Genomic DNA, 22,414 nt, shown 5'->3' on the forward strand with positions numbered 1-22,414 from the left:
ATACACACACACACACACCATACACACACACACACACACACACATACACACACACCACACTCACACCATACACACACACACCACACACTCACACCACACACACACTCACACCACACACACACTCACACCACATACACACAGGCACGCCCTACGCACACATGCATGCATGCACACACAGTGAGGGGATATCTGTGGTTGGAAGGATACTGTTTTTATTTTTTCTCTCTTTTCTTTCAGACAGGGTTTCTCTGTGTAGTCCTGGCTCTCCTGGCTGGCCTCAAATTCAGAGATCTGCCTGCCTCTGCCTCTCAACCTCTTACATTCCTTTTTGACAGCAAAGCTTGCCAGCCTCAGAGCCAACACTTGGAACAAGAGCTGGCAAGATGGCTCAGAGTTGGTGCTTACTGCCAAGCCTGGTGATCTGAGTTAATCAGTAGGACCCACATACTAGAAGTAAATCAACTCCTGAAAGTTGTCCTTTGACCTCTACAATGCTCTACTGCACTCGTGTGTGTGTGTGTGTGTGTGTGTGTGTGTGTACACTAAGATAAATTTGAAAAATATATAATTTAAAGTTAAAAGAGCACACGATAGGTATGACTAATGTTTGCAATTCCAGCACTTGGGAGATCAAGACAAGAGGACTGACACAAGTTTGAGATCAGGTTGGACTGTAGAGTAAAAAACTCACTTCAAAAAGATGAGAGAGGGCTGGAGAGATGGCTCAGCTCTTACAAGCATTGGGTGTTCTCCCAGAGAACTGGGGATGAATTCCCAGCACCCCACTGTAGCTTGTAACCATCAGTAGTAACTCCAGTTCCCAGGGATCCAGTGTCTGCTTCTGACATACCACACACACACACACACACACACACACACACACACACACACACACACAAACAACAAAATGCATCTTATAAGTGTCAGGACTCCCCTGAGCCTTGGCCTGTGCCTAGAGATGTGCCAGCGAATGGTTGTTCCCCTTTGTGTGAGCTATATTCCTGTTTGCTCCTCAGTGGCTGCCTTCCACAGCTAGTCACTGTGATTCCTTCAGGCCATCCCAGAGTGCAGCTTACTTGCACCTTAACACAAACTAAGCAGGCCGAAAGCCCTAATTGCTTGCTACCACTTTGCTCTGGAAAGCTGTGGTGTCTTTGCAAAGACTTTTCTTGGCCTTGGAAGTGGTGGGGGAGTTTGTTGAGAAGCTGGTCCTAATTTCTGACTTGTTGAAAAATTATCCCAAACAGAAGGAGGCGTGGAAATTGTGCAAATTCCATTTGATTATGAAGCAGAAGTTGAAAGAGGTCTCAGATTAAGTGGGAAACAGTCTTAGCTGACCGAGCATTTCACACTGGGTTTTGTCCTAGTTTGTTTGTTTTAGTAAAGAGCCTTTGGCACGCTTCATGGTTGGTAGTGCTGTAAGATGGTTGTGAGTGGCACAGACACTGCAGGTGCCCAGCAAGCAGTCTACTGGAGCTATATCCCCAACCCTACAGAGCAGCTTCCACTCCTGAGCATCCCGCCTCAGCCTTCCCGGTGCCAGGATTATAGGAGTCCACCACCAAGCCCCGCCTCCATAGATTTTAATTTATAATCACTCTTCTCACTCCACATTCTCTGAGTCACCATCCCGCAAGGCTAGGTAGGAACTTTGCCCCTGAACGCAGGTAATTAGGCAGCCTTTGTCAAGCATTTAACGGGTTCCATTCTGTGAGCCAACTGCAGCTTTTCCAATTAGGACTGCCTGTCTCTCCATAATTTGGGGGTTACTCTAGGTCAAAAACCAAACCTCACAAAACCCCAGGAGACAACAGCGGGCTTTCAGGCAAGAATGACTGGAGAGAGGAGCCACGGACTAGACACTGTACACAAAGCACTGTTTTGGAAGATGGCCTTTGGCAGTGCATTCAAAGGAAATGTGTCCCGCTTTCTGAAGTGGGCATCCTGGCCAACACCGCCAGGAGAGGAAGTTCTCTTCCATGTCTGTAGCTTTATTCTTAATGGCTAGAGGAAGCAGTTGCTGCCAGGGCAAGAGGAGTGCAGAATGGGAGACTTCAAGACCTCTTGAGTCAGGTGGATATCGCCATCATGACCTAAAAAGGTAAACATTGTGCTGTTGGCTGCAGATACAGCTGGGACAGGGAACCAGGATACATCTTAGCTGTCTGATTAAAGTCAGCCCAGGGAAGGCAGACTGGCCACTTGAGGCTATCCCCACCCGACCCCAACACTGTCAGTCCTTCCCGCCACAGACTCAGCCATAGCGAATGCGAATGACCCTTCACATTTCCCACGGCCCTTGGCCCAGAGAGGCAGACCCACACCTGGTCCAGTGCAACCTGCACAGCCTCTTTGACTCTGTCTTAGAGGAGGCACAGTCTCATTGTGCAACCCAGTTGGTCTAGAACTATGTAGCCCAGGCCAGCTTCAAACTCACAGAAATCCTCCTGCCTCAGGTCACTGGGAAGAGTTGGGGTTAGTGGCATATATACATACTTTCAATCTCAGCACTTGGGAGGCAGAAGCAGGAAGAACAGGCCAGCCTTGATAACTAGAGAAATTAAGGCCAGGCTGGATTTATCTGTCTCATTAAAAAACAAAACAAAACAAAACAAAACAAACAACCCCCCCCCCAAAGATTACTGAAAAGATTTATAATCCTTTTTCACAGATGTTGCAAGCTAAGGCTCAGAAGATCAATGTCTGGCCCAGTATCAGAGTGCTAGGACCAGACCTGCAGAGCAGGGCTTCTGTGGAAGTTTCCATCCCGGTCTGCTTTTGTTTCCAGTGGACACATTCTTCATAGGCCACTGCTCACCAGTGCTTCCTTTGCCTGGCTATGTAGGTGAGAAGGCGGAGGGCTGGTAGGAAAATCATCCTGCACGCAGCCCTCAAGGGTGGGTAACCGGAAGTGCTTCTTTTCTCTTGAGAGTCATCCCTGGCTGGCCTCTGGAAGCAGGAGCTGGTGACGATGGATGGAAAGTAGGTAAAGATCTCAGGCCAGACTGATGGAAGTGCTGCAGCAGATTTTCCACTGTTGAAAGAAACATCAGAATTCCCTAAAAGATCTCATTGCAGAATGCCCACCCAGCTGTGGAGGAAACAGGACTAACTTGCTGTGCACAGGCAAGGGATCTCTGGGCAGCCACATGGGAAACTGGGCCGAGACGGGGCTGGAGAGGGGAGGGAAAGCCAAGGGATGGAAACTCGGTGCAAAGTGGAATCCAAACCAGAAGCAGAAGGCTTGACACACATTCAGATGCAGGGTGCCACTGCAGCTGGACAGCCAGTGATGGCCCAGGACTGCCACGTTCTCTTTCGACTGTTAGGAAAAGAGAGGGTGTCCCTCCACCTGCCTCGCTGCTGGAGGGGGAAGCGTAAGGCTCTTTCTTAGGGTCCCTTCTGTTTTCTGTCAGCAGTAGGGAAGACATTCTAGCAAATGACATTCAGTAATGCTTTAATTAACTGAAGTATTTTTGTATTTCAAGATGCAGCAAGAAATTAATTCCAGATGGGCAAAAGGAAAGACACTTAACACAAAAGAATGATCCTTTTATTTGAGAGAAATTTACATCTCCCAAAGGTGCCGAATTCTGCAGGTCCAACATGCTTTTTTTTTTTTTTTTTTTTGATGGACAGTTAGGATGGGACTGGAAATTTTTATTTCATTTGTAAAATGTAATGGTTCTCTTCATGTCTGCTGGCTTTTCACGAGCCTGTTTCCAAGGCTAATGCTTAAATGGCCCAATGCAGTCAGCCCTAACCATTTTATTTTTGGGAATCCAACTTGGAGTAGACAAGAAGTGTGGAACTTGCCTTCCCCCCCTCAAGCAAACTGGTTATTTTGAGACCTCGCTTCCTAGGGAGAGGAATGACATTTCCAGCTGCGAGCTTCTGGCACTTCCCTGAGCTTTCTGTAAACAGGGAACCATGTTTCCTCTTCCAATAGCGACTCAGGATGGGCCTGAGTAACACCCCCGCACCAGGCAGCGGCCAGGACCTGTGCTGTCTCCTCTGCACCTAAGAGCCCCTTGAGATGTATGCAAAATGGGCACCTTTCCGGGTGCTGGGCAGAGCCTTGGGTGCTGACTCTTTGTTCTGCCAGAGAGGAATTTTCTTTTTGGTGACAGAGCGTGAACCCAAGGCCTTGAGCCTACAAGGCTGAGAGAGAACAGTGGTTCTTTGTGGCTCCTGATTTGTAGATATAGTCTAAATGAAACCTCTAGCCTGGTCCCTCTAAGCCGGCTATCTGCCTTAACAGATGACATGCAGAGAACACTTTTACATTTTGTTGCTGTTGTTCATTCTGTTTTTCTGCTACAGGGTCTTACTATGTAGCCCTGGCTGGTCTGGAACCCACTATATAAACTGTCCTCTAACTCTTGAGGTCCACCTTCCATTGCCTCCCTAGTGTTAGAATTAAAGGCATGTGCCATATGCCTAGCTATGTATGTTGTTTTTGTTTGTTTGTTTTTTAAAGATTTATTTTATGTGTATGAGTACACTGTAGCTGTACAGATGGCTGTGAGCTATCATGTATGTGGCTACTGGGAATTGAACTCAGGACCTCTGCCGGCCCCACTTGCTCAGGCCCTGCTCGCTCCGGCCTGATCGCTCCAATTTAATTCATTGTAGCTGTCTTCAGACACACCAGAAGAGGGCATTAGATCTCATTATGGGTGGTTGTGAGCCACCATGTGGTTGCTGGGATCCGAACTCAGGACCTTCAGAAGAGCAGTCAGTGCTCTTACCTGCTGAGCCATCTCACCAGCCCCCATGCATATCGCTTTGAAGTAACAATAATAAATGAAGCTTCTGGCTGAACCATGGCCATCGAACAAGAACCCTGATCACTATGGGAGAAGCCCAGCTCTAGGTACCGGTCCTAATCATCTATACAAGCTTCAGATGAAAGCTGCTGGCCACTAGAAAGGCCCTGCTGGTACCAGCTCAACTGTGTAGCTGCAGCCTCGGGCTAGCCAGCCAGAGAACACACACTTATGGAAATGGGCTACGGGACTCTTTCAGTAAAGTCCTTTAAGTCCTTTTCTTCTCACCGCAAGGGGTGGTGATAGCATGCTACAGTTGGTCCTCTATACCTGTGGGTCACACAGGTGCGGTTTCAACCAAAGGCAGTAACAATATTTGGGAGACAGGGAGGCCTGGGCCTATCTGAACATATAAACTAGTTTCTCAATTGTGACTAGTCCCTAAGCCACCCAGTGTAACAACTATTTATTTCGAGGTATGGAAGTGTACACCTGTAATGTCAGTAGTTGCAAATCCAGCATGGGTTATGAGTTCAAGGTCAGCCTGGACCACATAGTGAGCCTGTCTTAAAACAAAACAAAACCACTATCAAAAAAACAAAACCAACAAATCTACTTAAAACAACCAAACTATTTATGTAGCATTTATACTATATGTAGTATTTACATCACACTATACATAGTCCAGAGGTATTCAGAGTCAACTAAAGGATGCGCTCGGACTATTTACATACATGGTGCATTTTATACAAGAGGCTGGGTGTCTGCATGGGGTGTGTGGTCCTGGAAGCAGTCTCCCGTGGATACTGCCAGATGACCGTGATCACCTGTGCCATTTCTAAACACATACACGGCAGGCTTCTCTGCAGACTCACAGTTACGTCTCTAGACATCTGCATTTTTCAAAGGGCCCCGAGGGAGTCTAATGCATTCCCCAGGTGAGGAAGAGGCTGTCTGTACAGAACATGCTGTATTCAGTCCTCATCAAGAAGACATTTAACATAACTCCTACTGACAACTATCTGCTGGCTCCTAGGTGGTTTCTGACAGTGTAATACATCAAGGAAGTCACTTCGCCGCTGTGACCACTGACTGGGAGGAACAGTGGCTTCACCTCTCAGTACCACCATAGAGGTGGCTGGAAAACCAGCCTCTCATGAATGAGCCAAAATGACAAGTGTAATAAGCTGTGTGAATACAGTGACAATAGCCAGGTGTGGGAGGAGACCACTGGCTTCCTCAGCTCTCCTGGGTGGGTGGCAGGCAGCTGACCTGGCTGTGCTGTCTGGGGAGAGCTGCATGCCTTCTTTCCAATAGGGCAGGACTGTAGGGCAGCACAGAGTCCCCACCCCCACTCCCCCAAGCTAAGGCCCAGTGAGCTTCTGCACTTGTCTGGGTTGTGATGCATCTTGACCAAGGGCTACACATCTTTTCCTTGCCACCTGTTTTCATTCTGTTTAGAGTTTAAAAATGCTCAACACATGAGGGTTATTCCTCCTAGCAAGAATAGGCCAGATGCTGATGAAGAAATAAGGCTCTAGGGCTGGTATGTGGCCCAGGGGTCAAGAGACCCAAGAGGAGCTGAGCACTCTGATAGCCAGAGATAACCCGGCAAGCCTTCCTGCTGCTGAGATGAAGTCAAGGGCCCGATCTTACCGTTCTAACAGCTAACAAGTTTAGTACCAGAACAAAAGCTGTCAGTAAAGGCGGTCACACTGAGGTTGTGGTCACGTAACAGAGCCTTGGTCTGCTCTGGTAAGGTGCCCGTTCCCTGGAAGTGGGGTGACTCCCCAGCAGAGCTGGATTTCAAAAGCTGGTGGTGGGCAGTACAGGCAGGACAACTGGGTTGTGCTCTGGGCTGTTTCCGGTCCTGAGCCTGGTGTGCAAGGTCGGTCTCATGTTCCGAGGTGGTTCTTCTCAGTGGTAGGAATGATGTGCCGCTGTGGTACGACATGCGGCCACCATGCTTCAGGGACTCTGGAAAGTACTCTGGACTTGAAACATATGAGCAAGGGGGAAGTCAGATGTCAGATTTACTGTGTTTCCCTTCCCTCAGCTTCTGCCAAGAAAGCCCTTCCCAGGGAACCTCCTTGACTCTCTCAGCAGACAGTCTCCTTCCTAGAATCCAGGAGCAGAGTCGAATGGGCTAGACAATGTGTTCCTGTGAACAGGGAGAATGCCACGCAGACCTGCTTCTAAGTCAGCTCTAGGTCTGCCTCCACATCAGCTTAGGAGCCCATCACAGGCAAGAACCCTGCTGCCCAGGCTGGGCACACCAGCATCCACACAGTCTGTCTCCTCCATGGGCAAGAGAAGCAGTGGACATCTCTCTTCTGGAGAGTACAGAGACATGGGAGAAAACAGGGGTAACTAGGCCATGTCATGGAAGACAGCAGATTAAGTTCCAGAAACAGCTATTTACATGGAAAAGTGCTAATACTTCAGGGAACTGGTAAAGAGGCCAATATCCCACTCAGCCCCCCAAGCCAATTCCAGAGACAAAGAGGGAAAAGGACCTCAAACACAGATGGAGAAAGGGGCAAGATCCAGGCTTCCTGAGCCAAGCTGCAGGCACTGGCTGCTGGTGAGGGCTGTGTGGGGAGATGACATGGGCCGGTGGCAACCATCACAGGTAGCCTGGGGACAGCAGTTGAACCACAGGGATGGAGATCACCTAAAGATACCTTTTTATAACCCAAACTTCACCGTGTTTCCCCGACTGAGATAGAAAATAAGACACATTATGGGAGAGATTCTTTAATAACCGTAATGTCTTCAGAGGCTTCAAGACTTAGGACCTGGAGCCATGAGTGTGAGGGTTTCCAGAAATCAGTTGCCCAGGGACTCTGGCAATGTCTGCAGGTTCCTTACAGTCTCTTTTTAATCAGTTTCTCAAGTTTGCGGATGCGTGATGATTCCTGCTCTGGTGTTGGGGCCATCAGGGACAGTGTGCTGGAACTTTCTGTCCCTGAAGGTGGGGCAGGGAGCCTCTGCCGCAAAAGTTCCAGCATGCTGCTCTGCTCACTCCTCTTGAGCCCCTGAGAGGAAAGGGAGAGAAGAGTGCTCAGGTGGTGGCCCCACAATGGCTGGCAGGGGTAGGAGGCACACTTTAGTCCTGCAGTTTGCTCAGCCTGAGCTGTGCTGGGCTAACTGCATGGTGACGAGAACCCAAGGACCTTGCTTTCTTCAGGGGAATTCCTGAGCAGCAGCCTGGAAGAGAAAACTGAGGAAGGAGAAACAGGTAATGTGGAAAGAGAGGGAAAGGGTTGGAAAGAGAAGAAACAAAAGCAGAGGGAAGAACAATGCCCCGTTCTTCCTTGCCCCACATCCCATCTTCAGCTGGCAGTAGCCCTCTCTTGGGCAGGGTGGTCTTCAGGATGCTGAAATCTGTATGGCCAGGATAAGCCTCCCGAAAAAGGATCCCTGCAGTCAGGGATTAAGGTGAAGCTAGAAATTTTGAGGTGCTCCCCAGGTTCTATACCCATACTCCATTCCTTAGTAAATGGGATGTATATAACAATAGAGTTTACCTTCATATCCAGTATTTTCTGGAAAGTTTCCGTGTTGCAGTCTGTAAGGAGTTTGATGTAGTTGTCAACAAACACTACCAATGGTTCATGAGGGGCCATCACCACCTACCAAAGGAGAAGACAAAGGTAGGTTGTCAGGAGTCCTCAGGCTGGAGGGCAGGGTCTATTGTAAGCTGCCCCCACGTGACAGTAAACCCATGTTCAGAAGTGCTCTGACGGCTTGTTCCAACTTGTTGCGCCATTAGAGTAGACTTCCCATGAGTGGCTGAGTTACCCAGACTGCTTTTTAACATATGGATTCCTGGCTCCCCAAACACCGGAGGCCCCTAATGCTATTAGGAATCCTGAAAGGAACCATTGGAAACTCAGTGTCGTCTGCTGGGGGATTTTATGAGTGGTGAGCTATCCACTGAGAGGGAGGCAGAAGCAGAAGAGATAGATGCTCACAGATGTTCTCAGAAACAAAAATCCAAACTGGCTGGCCTCTTTTGCAGACCTGAAACCTGGAACTTTCCATCTCTCCACATTCACTTAACTACCAATCAGTATACAGACAGACAGCATCTCCATCTCCAGATTCATCTCATTTGGTTCTGGAAAATGCTTTTTCTTCCCTAGTGGGCTGATTTTGTTTTGAATTCCTGAGAATGTACCAGAAAAGTGGTAAGGAGCAGTTTCTTCAAAAGTCCTTTGCAGATATTTCCCAAAATGTCTCTCTCCTCCCTTGAGCAAGCCAGTTGGGGAGGAGAACCGTGAGGATGTTTGTAGTTTCCTCAGGCACGTGCTCTAGTTTTCTCAGGTCCTAAGGTCTGCAGCCAGGCCAGGCCACTGCAGCCTTCCTCTCCTATCTGCCGCCATTATAATCACTCTGGAAAATGGGCCTGAAGAGCCCGTAGGTGCCAGACTCTCATGAGAACAGAGCCTTTGCCTCCCGGCCCACCAGCCTCTTCTGACAGGCCAAGTGGAGACCAGAGGCAGATGCTGCTCTACCAGTGCACAGAGCACAATCTCTGTTAGATGAGGCTTTAAAAAGCCCATTTGTCAATTCGATTCAGTCACTACAACATCTGTTCAGAGTTCACTTAGAGGTGCAAAACATGGGAAAGCACAGAGCTTCTGGGGAGGGCATGCGTGACAGCTGGGCCTGAAACCCCTCCTGAGCGGCAAAGGGACTCAGGGCTTCTCTCCTGATTTGTGATCTGACTCTCAGCTGGTGGAGTTATTAGACAGAATTCACCTGTCAGAAAGAATTTCTGACCCCCAGGTAACTGTGCACTGATTGTTAACATCACAGAGGGTGGACAACTCTTGGGGGCCAGTGGACAGGGCAAACGGTTTGCAAAACCCGAAGTCCCCAGAACTCCTTTGCACAGAGTGAAAGGAGAAGACACACCTTGAGGATCATTTCAGCCCGGGTCATGCCTTTCACAACAATCTTAGTGTAACTGGCAGGGGCCTTCCTCACCACCTGTGAGCCAATGGATGGGAGATCGAGCAGGACCATCTTCAGAGAGTGGGTGTCCAGCAGAAGCTGCAGATAAAGCAGACCGTTATAGGCACTCCATGGAACCCAGGGCCTAGCATGTCCATGCTGAGCAGGCGGGTGCTACCCATTGTACACTTGACCCTTTCCCATTACAGAAAACTTGGAAAATAGAACTTTAAAGGAAAAAAAAATTCCACTGTCCAGGAAAAGCTACCTCAAGAAATCACAGTGAAATGTGGGTATAGTTCCTGCTAGCCAGTGTGTGTGAATAACAACCAAGTTCAAATCATGCAGAGTGTATGTATGGTTTCACACCCGACCTTTCTAGAATACACATTATTTCCCATTGTGACACTTAAAAACATGATTTTTAGTGGCTATGAAATACAGGCTATATAAGTTTAAGATTCAATAGCATGCTCCTACTTAATTTACTCCCTAGGTTTTTGTCATTAGTAACAGATGCGGGGTGGCGGGGTGGTGGTGGTGGTGGTGGTGGTGGTGGGTAGCTGGAGAAACAGCTCAGTGGTTAATCAGTTTGGTTCCCAGTATCCTCAAGGTGACTCCCAGTCATCTGTAACCCCAGTTCCAGGGGACCCTATGCCCTCTTCTGATCTCCACAGGCAAGAACATGCATGCATACATGCAGACAAAACCACTCATACATATAAAAAGAAAAATGATCTGAAAAGAAGCAAACCCCAAACCCTCAGATGCTGAGGGAGGCAGCGTCATGGCTGATTCTAGCCTCAGCAGTGGTATCTATCATCTTAGGGAAGAGTCTTTGGGACAGGTTGAAGCCTTAGCACATTCTGAAGGTTCTCAGGACATGTCTGAATCTCCTTCTACATAGAATACACCTGCTTACATGGCTACCAGCATCACAGATGCCACAGACCACACCCTCATCAGCACAGAAATCTTATTTATTCATTAGGCAAAACATGGCAACTTGCTATTGCTGTACTTAGGATTTATCTAGATGTTGTTTGATGACATTTTAACTATATTTAATCATATCCTGACAGCAACCCACATTTTCGGTTTGCTCTGGTCCTCCTGGATGCCAGTGATCGGGAAGGAGACCAGCTTTCCTCATGGACCACCAATAGCTAGAAATGATGGTAGGAGTTTCTTTACATGGCCTCTCTGAGGGCCCACCTTTCCGAGTTCACTATTCCTGATTGTATAGGATAGAATATCAGTGCTCCAAAGGTTTAATAACCAGCCGGGTATAACCCAGCACCTAGTATGTCCACACTGAGCATCCACCTTGTGGATTACTTCAACATAAGCGAGGATGGCCTGGTTAGAAGCCTCCAGGCACCAATGACAAGGCACACAGAAATGGCTGCAGCCAGGGCCTGTGTGTACAGCTCAGTGCAAGAGCATTAGTCAGAAGGAGACCAAGTTTGATCACAAGCACTGCAAAAATGAACTAAGAATGAAATGGCGGCAGTCACGAGGCTATGTCTTGGTCTGCTTAAATCGTTTAAGAGAATAGAATCACATGGCCCTAGGATGAGCCCAATGGGGTCTCAAATGGAGCCAGCAGTGGGATGACAGATCTCTCAGCTACTACTAAACTCAGATGGTAGTTAAGACATTCAGGACAAGGCCCAAGGACCCGTCAGACAGCCTTTCATAACTACAGCTAGTTGGCAAGGAGGGGGATTCCTGAAGACCTCCGACACTATATCCTTCCCTTCCCCTGTATTGGACAGGAGTGTTTCTGACTCAAGACAGAATAGCTAAGGAGAGATACAATCGACTTAATGGTTATGGTGATTATAACTTCAAAAGTGCTACAAGGGTTTGGGGAATGTTAATGCTTAGTTTAGATAACTAAGAAATATCACTCTCCAAAAGTGGCAAAGAAGCTACCCTAATGACAGTAATTTCGTGAAGGAGTGTGGGTAGTTAGAAGCCTAAGCTTCCTTTCTGTGTGTCTATGGTGTGCAGGCGCATGCACACCATGCATGTGTGGAGGGCAGAGGACAGTCTGAAGTGCTGGTGCTCATCTTTCACCTTGTTTGGAAGCAGAGTCTCCTTGATTCTTTTGCACTGCACTGTGTAGCTGGGGTCTGGCTAGCTGCCTGTCAACTTCAGGGTTTATCCTTTTCTGAGCTCCTCTCTTGCCTTACGAGTGCTGAGATTAGAGATGTGCACTACTGTGTCAAGCCTTATGTGGGTTTTGTCTATTTCAACTCAGGTCCTTTATGCTTGAGTGGCAAGTGCTTTTGTCATCTGAGCCATCTCCCCAGACCCCAGAGCCCAAACTTGCTAAGTTCTTCAATTTCAGGGCAGCTAAGTAATCTTACTATGTTTGCTTTAGAAAGCCATTTGAAGTCAGGTGTATGTAGGTGTGTACAAGTTTCTGTGTGCACACTCATATGTGTATGAAGAGCCAGAGGTCAATCTTGGATATCTTCCTATTGTTCTCCACCTCATTAGACAGGCTTGCTCACTGAACCTGGAGCTCACTAATTGGTTGGGCTGGCTGGCTAGGTGGCCTCCAGAATCTGTTGTCTGCAAACCCTAGTACCAGGCCTACAGGCATGCTGGCTTTTTATGTGGGTCCTGAGGATCCCAATGCAGGTTAACCTATCAGCTCTTAGATGAATTCTTACCACCAAAGTGTTTGCTTTATGGAAAGGCCATGAGTTCACAGAGAAGCGTGCTCAGCATCTGAGAAAATGGCATAGAATGCCAAGGCCCACAGCAGGAGCCCAGGGTTAGCATACTCTTCAGATTTCCTTGGAAATTACATTGTTTCCCACACACTTGTAGTGAACAAGGTGGTGAGTCCAAGGCCCATGGTGTGCACCCTACAATCCCAGTGACTTAGGAAGCTGAGGTGGGAGGGTCACTTGAACCCAGGAGTTCAAGACCACCCTGGGTGAAGTAGCCAAGACCCTGTTTCAAAGAAAAAGAATATTTCTGTGTAATTTCACATAGATAAGGACCTATGAAGGATATGAAAAGGACAACTTTAAGGCTTTTTTTTTTTTTTTTTTTTTTTTTGAGACAGGGTCATTTTATGTAACCCTGAGCTAGCTTGGAACTTACTATAGAGACCTGGCTGGCTTCAAAGTTACTTAGATCTGCCTGACTCTGCCTCCCAAATGGTAGGATTAAAGGTACTTGCCACCATGGCTAAAGATTAAGTTTACTACTTATTTGTGGGTATGTGTCCATGAAGGCTGGAGGAACACCAGATTATCTGGAATAAGAATTACAGGTGGTTTTGAGCTGCCTGACATGGCTGTTGGGGACCAGACCCAGTCCTCTGGCAAGTGCTCTGAAATACAGAGTCACCTCTCAACATCCCCAAATAGTCAAACTTTTAGAAGAAAATACAGAGATTTTTTTATTGCTTGTGGCTAGAAAAGAATGTCAAATATGGGAAAGATTGAAAAATACACTACTCTAAGTTATATGAGACTCCCACTAAAATCCAGATAGAGCCAGCTGAGGACGAGTGCTGCACTGGCAAGGGAAGGAGGTACAAAGCACATGCAGACTGGGGTGATGGGGGTGGTGTACTCTAGCGCAGAGTATTTGCTAGCATGCACATGGTCGTGGATCCAACACCACACACACACACAAAGTGCTGGCTGAGGATACAGCACTGAAGTCCAAGTTCATGGGGACAGAATGAATTAGTTCGAGCCCTTTGAGGGAATGCAGGAGTATTTTTTGCTTGTAGATCCACATAGCTCATCAGGTGTGGTGCTGTGCATTTGTAGCTCTACCCTTGGCGGGCAGAGACAGGCAGACTGTGACAAGTATGAGGCCAGTCTGGGCTATGTGCAACTTCCAGCATAGCACTGGCTACACAAAGAGACGGTTTCAAAACAAGTATGCAATTATGGCCCATGTCTTTTACTTACATCACGGGGAGAAATTGTTGGTTGTCATAATCTTAACTTTGGTTGCTATGACTGAGAGTACCTAAACTTAAGGGTGGAAGATTCCTTCTGATGCACAGTCTCAGAGTAGCCAGTCTAGGTTACTCGGTCTCATGTGCTTCATGAGCCAAGTATGGTGGCAGGAGTGTGCGGTGGGGATTTTCTTTATCTCATTGCAGAGAAGTAGAGAGAAGACATGATATAGTCTTCATGACAAGATACAGTCCTCAACGACACACTCCCTTGACGTACTTCCTCCAACTCTCCTGTACCTCCTAAGATTTCCAGAACCTTTCAAAACAGTATGACCAGCCAGGAACTAATAGGCATTTAACACACAAGTCAAGGGTGCATTCAACTCCTAATACTCATGTTAAAAAGAACTTCCCAGGACCCACTCTTTGGACAAACAAGGACTGGAAACAGCTCAGTGTCCATAAAACAAAAACGAGTAAATGAACATTGGCATATTTATGCAAAGGGAAATGATACTGAAGCTAACATGAGTGAACACAAATGACATATATCAACACAAATAAATCTCAAAAAATGTTAAGTAGGGGGGAAAGGCAAGAGAGGAAATGACATGCACAGTACAATTTATATAAAGCTTAGAAGTAAGCAAAACAACCCATGTATCATTTGGGAATATATACATGCATGGAACACCCAAACACATATGGCAACCTAGAAACCTAAATTAGAATAGTGTTCTCTTCTGGGCGTAGGTGGTGGCGGTGAGGGAAGGCTGGGACTCCACTGGGGACTTCAACAAGAGCCCTAATGACTTACTTGAAATTTGCAGAGATGCAGAATAGGAACACAGTACATATTTCACTGACTGGTCACTGCCCCTTTGATTTATTTTCTAGACATTGTTAACAAGAAATATTCTTTCTTTCTTTCTTTTTTTAAGTGTGTCTTTTGAGGCCTGGCAAAGATTCAACTTCGTAACAAATTATAAGAGCCTTGTCTGTCAAAATCAAATCCGTGGCCTATTGGGACAAAAATCTGTTTCAAACATCTGGGGATGCTTGCTACATTTTCTACTTCCCAGAGATACAGTATATGCATAAATAATTGTATAGACTTACGTGAGAGGAAGATTTTGAATGAGCCAGACATAATTCTCTAGTGTATTTCATATCTTAAGGAGGTATGACACGCCTGACCCCAGCCAGTCACAAGAAAATCCCATCTTGCTAGACGGCTGGAAAGATGAGAACCTCACTCTCACTATTGCACAAAGCAGAGTGATCACAAGAGAGATGGGGACTGGTGTTGGGGGAAGATAAAAGCTCCCATTGATTCCCACTATCTGCTGGTTTCATTCTTCACAACTGATCTCAGTGCAAGGAGTGGCCACAGCCAATTTATTTATACCTCATAGATGATTTGAGGGCCTGCAGACTGGCCAAGCAGCTTTGCCTGGGAAAGATCATTATCCAGTAAAGGGAAATTTCATGAGGAACTCCCCTCCCCCAAATCCCATCGATCGAGGCAAGGTCTTACCCTATAGCTTAGGCTGACTGGAACTCCCTGCAAAACCAAGCTGGCTTCAAGCTGTCCATCTTCTCCCCTCAGCCTCGAGCGTCACCAGGCCTGACTAAGGGCCCCTTTGCATTGTGCAGTTTCTTCTCTAGAAGGATTGTACAGTTTTTGATAAAATTTGCTTCAAGGCAGGCAGTGCTTTCTGCTGCTACTGGAAGTAGGATTTGCCTTTTTGAGATGGGTTCCTGCTCTGCTACATAGGCTGCCATTGAATTTATGATCATCCTGTCTGAGTATCCCAGCTAGCTGGAATTATAGGTACATGCCACCATACTTAAATAGAAATGACTCAGCAGTTAGCATTAGTTGATTTTACAGAGGACCTGGGTTCAATTCCCAGCACTGACATCTGTACAATCATCTGTGACTCCAGTTCCAAGAGATCCAACATCCCTTTCTAGCCTCTGTGGGTACCAGGCATGCATTTGGTACACAAACATGTAGGTGAACCACCTATACACATAAAATAAAACAACAAAAATAAAAAATAAAATTTGTGTGACTGTTGTTTATAAGCAGGAATATATTTATTTGATAATGCTGGACTGAACTGTGAGCCTGGCAAATGCTCACATGTTCTACCACTGAGCCCCAGACCCAAGAAACACGTTTCTAATGTGGACTTTAGTGTCAGCAGCCTTTCTAAATTTATATAAGTTTTTGGTTTTTTTAAGACAGGGTCTCTCTAAGTAGTCTTGCTCTCCTGAAACTTACTATGTAAACAATAAATATAAATATACTATATAAACACAGGCCAGCCTCAAACTCAAGGGATTCACCTGCCTTTGCCTCCTGAGAGCTGGGATTAAAGATGTGCACAGCATGCCTGGCAAAGATTTTATTTTTAATTTGTGTGAGTGCATGTGCGTGCGTGCGTGCGTGTGTGTGTGTGTGTGTGTGTGTGTGTGTGTGTGCGCGCGTGCGTGTGCGTGTGTGTGCGTGCGTGCGTGTGTGTGTGCAGGTGCCTCTGGAGGAAAGTAAGAGGCATAAGGAATGAGATTCTCTCTATTTGGAGTTACAGGTGATTGTGAGCTACCATGTGGGTGCTGGGAACTGAACTCCAGTCCTCTATGAGAGCAGAATGCACTCTTAACTAGAGAGCCATTTAAATATTTTTTAGAGTTGTGGGTTTATCTTTTAAATATTTACTGTCCTTGTTAGGGCTTTATAAGGACACACAGGCAATAAGGGGTAGAAGTAGTGATATCAGATACCTTATTTGTGAGGTGGGAGATTTCTGTGTCTGGTGTTTGCCGTTATCTTTGCCCTTAACTGGCTCATGGCCAGTGCAGCCCAGTCTTCTCAGTTCTGTGCTGTAAGCCCTCCCTGGTGTGTAGCAGGGATTGCCTCTTAGTGAGTGTGGGAGTGTGGCAGGAAGGGAGGGTGGCATTCTCCATAGGAATGATGGCTTCATAGGAAACACAGCGGGCCAGAGCTTGCCAAGGAGGTGGGCATGAGTGCATAGTAGAGGAGGAGCAGCTCTTCAGACAGATGGTTTGCTGGTAGAAGGGCAAACGCCAGCTCTGTGGGCAGGAGCACCCATGTGAGAACAAGAGAAGAGGGAAGACATTCCACTTTCTGAATGTGATTCTGCAATCAGAAATCCAGATGCAGGAGCCCGGGGTGCAGCTCAGTGGGAAGTGCTTGCCTCACGTGTGAGCTTCTCTCTGGGTCCAATCCCCAGAACTACAAAGTGAGGTGGTGGGGCGGGGGGGGGGTATCTGGAAGGAAACTAGTTTAATTTCAGGAAACGTAGAATTTTCTATCAAGTCCCAGAATAAAATCTTCCTTTGTTCACGAGTAGTGCATGTGGGAGTAGAACTCCCACTTTTAAATCCTGTCCTCAAGGTGGATTTCAAACATATGTGGACAGTAGATTGGGACCATGAGAATGTAAGCACCCCAACATCCGCCATCCCCACTCACTCACTGCTCCACTCCAGCGGTACTAGACAAGGGGCCTCTCTCTGACATCTTTGGTTGTCGCATTTGACCTCTAGGGGCAGAAGTCTTGGGTACGGTTTAGCACCTCCACAGCAAAAGCTTGCCCAGCCTGCTGTCAGCAGTGCAGGTACTGAGGAGTCCTGGCACTCACACCTAGCCACTCATTTCTTTTCCCTCTGAGGTAAAATTCTGAAATGTACAATACTTTAAAACATGTATGAATTAACATGTTAATGATTCTTTTTTCATTTATTATTATTACTATTATTAATTAATTAATTAATTAATTTTTGGGGGTTGAGACAGGGTTTCTCTGTATAGCTCTGGTTGTTCTAGAACTTCTTCTGTAGACCAGGCTGGCCTTGAACTCAGAGGTCCTCCTTCCTCTGCCTGTCAAGTGCTAGGAGTAAAGGTGTGTACCATCACAGTCTAGCTTCCTAATATAATTCTTAACTGTAATTTTGACAAATTACAGTTTATTAAATGTTTATAACATGTTACATTTACCTTTCAAAAAACTTTTGAGATAGCATTTTGCATATCCCAAGCTGGCCTCAGATTCACTACTTAGCCAAGGACAATCTTGAACTCTGAGTCTCCTGTCTCTACCTCTAACACCAAGAATTTTAAGAATTTGCTACTGTGCATGAATTATCATTTTTAAAATATATTTTATCAGTTCAATAATTACCCTATTTATTCTTTAAAGTTTTACTATTTTTACTATTAGATAAATAATAAATTCTATCATTGTTTGGACAAGACATTTCTTTCTTTCTCTCTCTTTCTTTCTTTCTTTCTTTCTTTCTTTCTTTCTTTCTTTCTTTCTTTCTTTCTTTCTTTCGACAGGGTCTCATTATATATCTCTGGTTGGCCCAGAACTCACCATACAGTCCAGGCCAACCTTGAACTTACAGAGATTTGTCTGCCTCTGACTCTCTAGCGCTGGAACTAAAGGTATGTGCCACCATGCCTGGCCTCTTTATGGAAAAATATCTATTTCTTTTATGTGTACATGTGTACACATGTACCAGGTACATACAAGAACCCACAGAGCTAAGAAGAGACATCTGATTCCCTGAATCTGGAGTGACAGACGGTTGTTAACTGCAGTGTGGGTACTGGGAACTGAACCTGGGTTATCTGGAAGAGCAGACAGTGCTCTTAACTACTGAACTATTTCTCCAGCCCCTTTCCCCTTTAATGAAGAAACCCTACTATCTAAAGGGTACATAGAAGCGATGTGCCTGAGAACAACTCTCTCACTTTCTCATTCTTGGTAACAGAGATGTCTGTACTTTCAAATTAGCTTTAATGTCAGGCATGGTGGTGCACTTGGGAGGCAGAGGCATAAGCAGATGAATTTCTGTGAGTCTGAGGCTAACCACGGTTATACAGTGAGAGCCTGCCTCAACAACAACAACAACAGCAACAACAACAACAACAACATGTTCCTGCCTTCCACCAAAAAATGCTTTAAAAGATGGTTTTTAAAAGAGTTTAGAAGCCAGTATGATAAAAATGTAGTATATTTTAATACATAAAATGAGATGCTATTGAGCCTTAAGAGGAAAGACTTTCTGATGACATTAGGCTAGGTGAAAATAGCACAAAAGACAACTGCTGTCTCCTTGCACTTATGTGAAGAGTGTCAGACTCAGATAGCCAGGGCTATGGTGGGAGCAGCGGTGAGCTGGGGGCAGAGGTTCACTTTGGAGATGATCATCATGACAGATCCTCAGCAAGGTCTATACTTAATGCCAGTGAGCTCCATGCTGGAAGACAGCATGTTTTATGTCATGTGCAATTTCAAAATGTTCTACTGGAACATATCCATAAAGATTCTTTTTTTTTATGGTGCTAAGAGTGGAACCCCAGATCTTACATACACTAAGCATGCACTTTATCACTAAGCCGTATTCCCATCTTCTCGATATGCTGTATAAAGATAACACAAAGTACTCTGGGCATAGTGGTATAATGCTTACCATCCCAGCGTTCAGCAGCTGAGGCAGGAGGTTTGTGGATTTATTTGAAGGCAATTATTTGTAACAATAGTTTACACTGTAGGGCATTGTATCAAAACCAAAACCAAATAAATAAAGATAATGCATGAAAGAAAAAGTAACTTGACAAACATGAGGTTTTAGAGCAGTGTGGAAGGTCTAGAAAGCCCTTCGGAGAGCACCTGCTTCAGTGCTTTATTGAAGTAGGACAGTGAGCATGGAGCAGACAGGCTTGATATGGGAACAAAGGGGCCATCAACAGCAGAGTGAGGGCTGGATTGTGCGTCTTTTCCAACACCACACTGTGCTGTTTTCTCTAGGGTAAGTTTAAGCAAATGGATTTTATTTCTGCTGTGTTCAGTCATAGATGACCTCTGTTGTAAGACTAATTAATGACCCTGCAAATCCCACAAGGTCCTCTGGAAATCACAAACCAGCAAGGAACATTACAATACAGGAACGGTTCAATTCCATGTGCCCCTGAAACTGCTCAAGAGGACCCTGGGGCCTGAAGATAAATAACTCGCTGTATGTACTAATCAAGGTGAGAATAAGGAACAGCAAGGGCTCCTTTCTTACCTCTCACATCTGTATTCAAGCCTAACCTCGACTCAGATATCTAGCACCTTTCAGAAGAAGGGGCACAGCTGTAGCTTTGAATTCTACAGGGTTAGTTAAAGCTTGGGTCAGGGCCATGGAGCAAGGCAGAGTGTCAGAATGTGTTTCTACCCACCAGCACCTCTCTATTAACTTTCTTTCAAAAATTGATTTTATTATATTATGTGTGTATGTGTGTGGGGGGGGTCGAGACAGAAGGGATGAGTGAGGCAGCTACGGGCTCAAGTCATCTAGAAGAGCAACAACTACTTTTACCTGCTGGGACATCTCTCCAGACCCTTTATTCATTTCTTGATTCCTTGGACCCTATTGCCTAAGTGAACAGACCTCTAGCTACATCATGGCTTGGATTTCAGAGTTCAGATGCTAGGGCTAACCTTACACAGATAACCTGGGAACCACTGAAGGGCCACACTGCCCTTGGTTCCGCCTCAAAGCCTCCACAGGTGGGTGTGTAGACAGCCACATCTTACTGCTCGTTGCCTTTGCATGGGGTATGAGAAATGAGACTCAGCTATAGAAGATGGGCTTCTCACTGACATCTAAAAGCAGACGTGAACACTGGCCAAATGTCCTGCTCCTGAGATAGGATCCCGAAGTCTGATTTGATTCTGCTCATATTCTGTTCTGTTCTGTTATTTGAGACAGGGTCATATTACACAGCCCACACTGGCCTTGAATTTACAACTCTCCTGCGTTTGCTTCCTGAATGTGTGGTGTGGCACGTATGCCCCTACCTTCCTCCAGCTGCCATTGCTTTATATAAGAGAAAGTTTGAGGAAAACAGTCGTGATACAGGACTTCTGTGACAACATCAAAACTCCCATGGCTGTTAGACACTACATCAGCCTCCAGAGGCCTGAGCAAGGCTACAGAAGCACACAACTGTTCCCATGAGTCAGCTTTGGATTCCAGGGACTTGGTCAAGTCTGCAGACAGAAATGTAACTGAGAGCTCTACGGCTACTCCCAGACACAGATCTTAATCACTCCATATCCTCTCAGATGGCGCACTGTAAAGAGGCGAACAGAGTGAGTGCCTGGTAAACATTCACTAAGGAAACTGGAGCTGGCGTGTGAGGGCATTGCTCTGCCACTTCCGATGGAGAGAATGAGCATTGTGCTCCGGACATGCCAGGGTCAGGGTTTCAGAACACTGACTGCTGCAGTCAAGCCCAGCTGGTGTCTGAATCGCACAGCCTCCCAGGGAGTTTTCCAAGACAACATGTTTGACGCGGGCTGGAGCTGGTCAGGCAGACAGCGGAGGGCAAGCTCTGACTAGAAGTCTTTATGCAGGCTGCATGTGGATAGGTATCAGGGCAGACAAGCAATGGAAGAGAAACAAGGTCATGTCCGGGTCTTCGGAAGTTTACAGTGAGCAGGGCTGGTGTTTAATGAGGGCTGGCTACATGACAGCTATGCGTCTTACTTATAGACACTGGCTTTTTTTTTTTTTTAAACTAATTTTGTTTTATTTTATTCTGAGACAAGATCTAGCTGTATAGCTTAGGTTGGCCTCAAACTTACAATCCCCCAGCTTCCCCGAGGGCTGGGATTACTGGTGTATGCCACCACATATGGCTCTGTTTTGTTTAACTCTCACGGCTACTTGGTGAGATGGTACTAAGCACTCCTATTTCAGAGACAGGAACCAAAGGTCCTGTAAAGTACCTACAAACAGATGCAATGTTGCAGGTGCAGGGTCCAGCCTCTGCTCATGTCACTCCAGAGCTCAGAGCCTGAGTGCTCACAGTGGCCTGTACTTGCTAACAGAAGGGACAAAGTCATTCCGCACTTAGATTCAGGAGACTCTGCTCTCCACAGATGTTGCTATCTGCCTTTGACACTTCATGAGTGACTACAAGGTGCATCCAGTGCATGCTTAACTAGCAATCCTCCTGACCCAGGGAAGGAGGCTGGGGGCTGGGGCAGGGGCTGTCAACACAGCCAAGGAGCCACAGAGACAGGGCACTGAGCTGAGCCTCATTGCTTTGTTTGGTACTGGACAGGATCTATGGACATAAATTACACAATCTTCTTACATGTAGCCTAAGTGTTCACAGATAGAGTTGTTTTTGATTTGCCTGTGAACAGTTTACACTTTCAGTGGTATTTTCAGATGTTAGAGTAATAAATATTTTTTTGTACCTGCATGTGTGCGCGTGTGTATGTGCGGACACCGGGTATCTTCCTCAATCGCACCTTTGTTCTTGAAATAGGGTCTTGTTGATTAAGCTTGACTAGCCAGCAAACCCCAGGGATCCTCTTGTTTCCACCTCCCCATTGCTGGTACACACTACCACTCTTGTTTGTTTTTTAAATGTGCTTTTATTTATGTGTATGTTTGTGTATCTGTTTTTCTACTTGCATGCCATGTGTGTGCAGTGCCTGTAAAAGACAGAAGAGAGCATCAGATGCCCGGAACTGGAGGTACAGTGCTGTGAACTGCCCAGGGTAGGTTTTGGAACCGGGATCCATGTTTTCTGCAAGAGTAGGAAGTGATGCTGAACCATCTCTCTAGTCCTGTATTCTTAAATTTTTATGTGGGTGCTTTTTATAGGGATCAAACTCAGACCACACCCTTGCATAATGTGCTAATT

The 22,414-nt window shown here is 46.2% G+C and overlaps 1 protein-coding gene across 1 annotated transcript in view; it reads right to left on the reverse strand.

Annotated features, from left to right (window-relative positions):
- Positions 1–7,510: 7,510 nt before the first annotated feature.
- Positions 7,511–22,414, reverse strand: part of Vps53 (VPS53 subunit of GARP complex) — a 135,372-nt gene continuing 120,468 nt past the window's right edge. The window contains exons 20-22 of the mRNA XM_031354443.1: positions 9,693–9,830; positions 8,300–8,404; positions 7,511–7,807 (exon numbers count right to left, since the gene is read on the reverse strand). Coding sequence (XP_031210303.1) covers positions 7,637–7,807; positions 8,300–8,404; positions 9,693–9,830 — 414 coding nt within the window. The 3' untranslated portion in view covers positions 7,511–7,636. The remainder of the gene's footprint in view (positions 7,808–8,299; positions 8,405–9,692; positions 9,831–22,414) is intronic.

This window comes from Mastomys coucha, unplaced genomic scaffold (genome assembly GCF_008632895.1).
Source record: "Mastomys coucha isolate ucsf_1 unplaced genomic scaffold, UCSF_Mcou_1 pScaffold5, whole genome shotgun sequence".
NCBI classification, from domain to species: domain Eukaryota; kingdom Metazoa; phylum Chordata; class Mammalia; order Rodentia; family Muridae; genus Mastomys; species Mastomys coucha.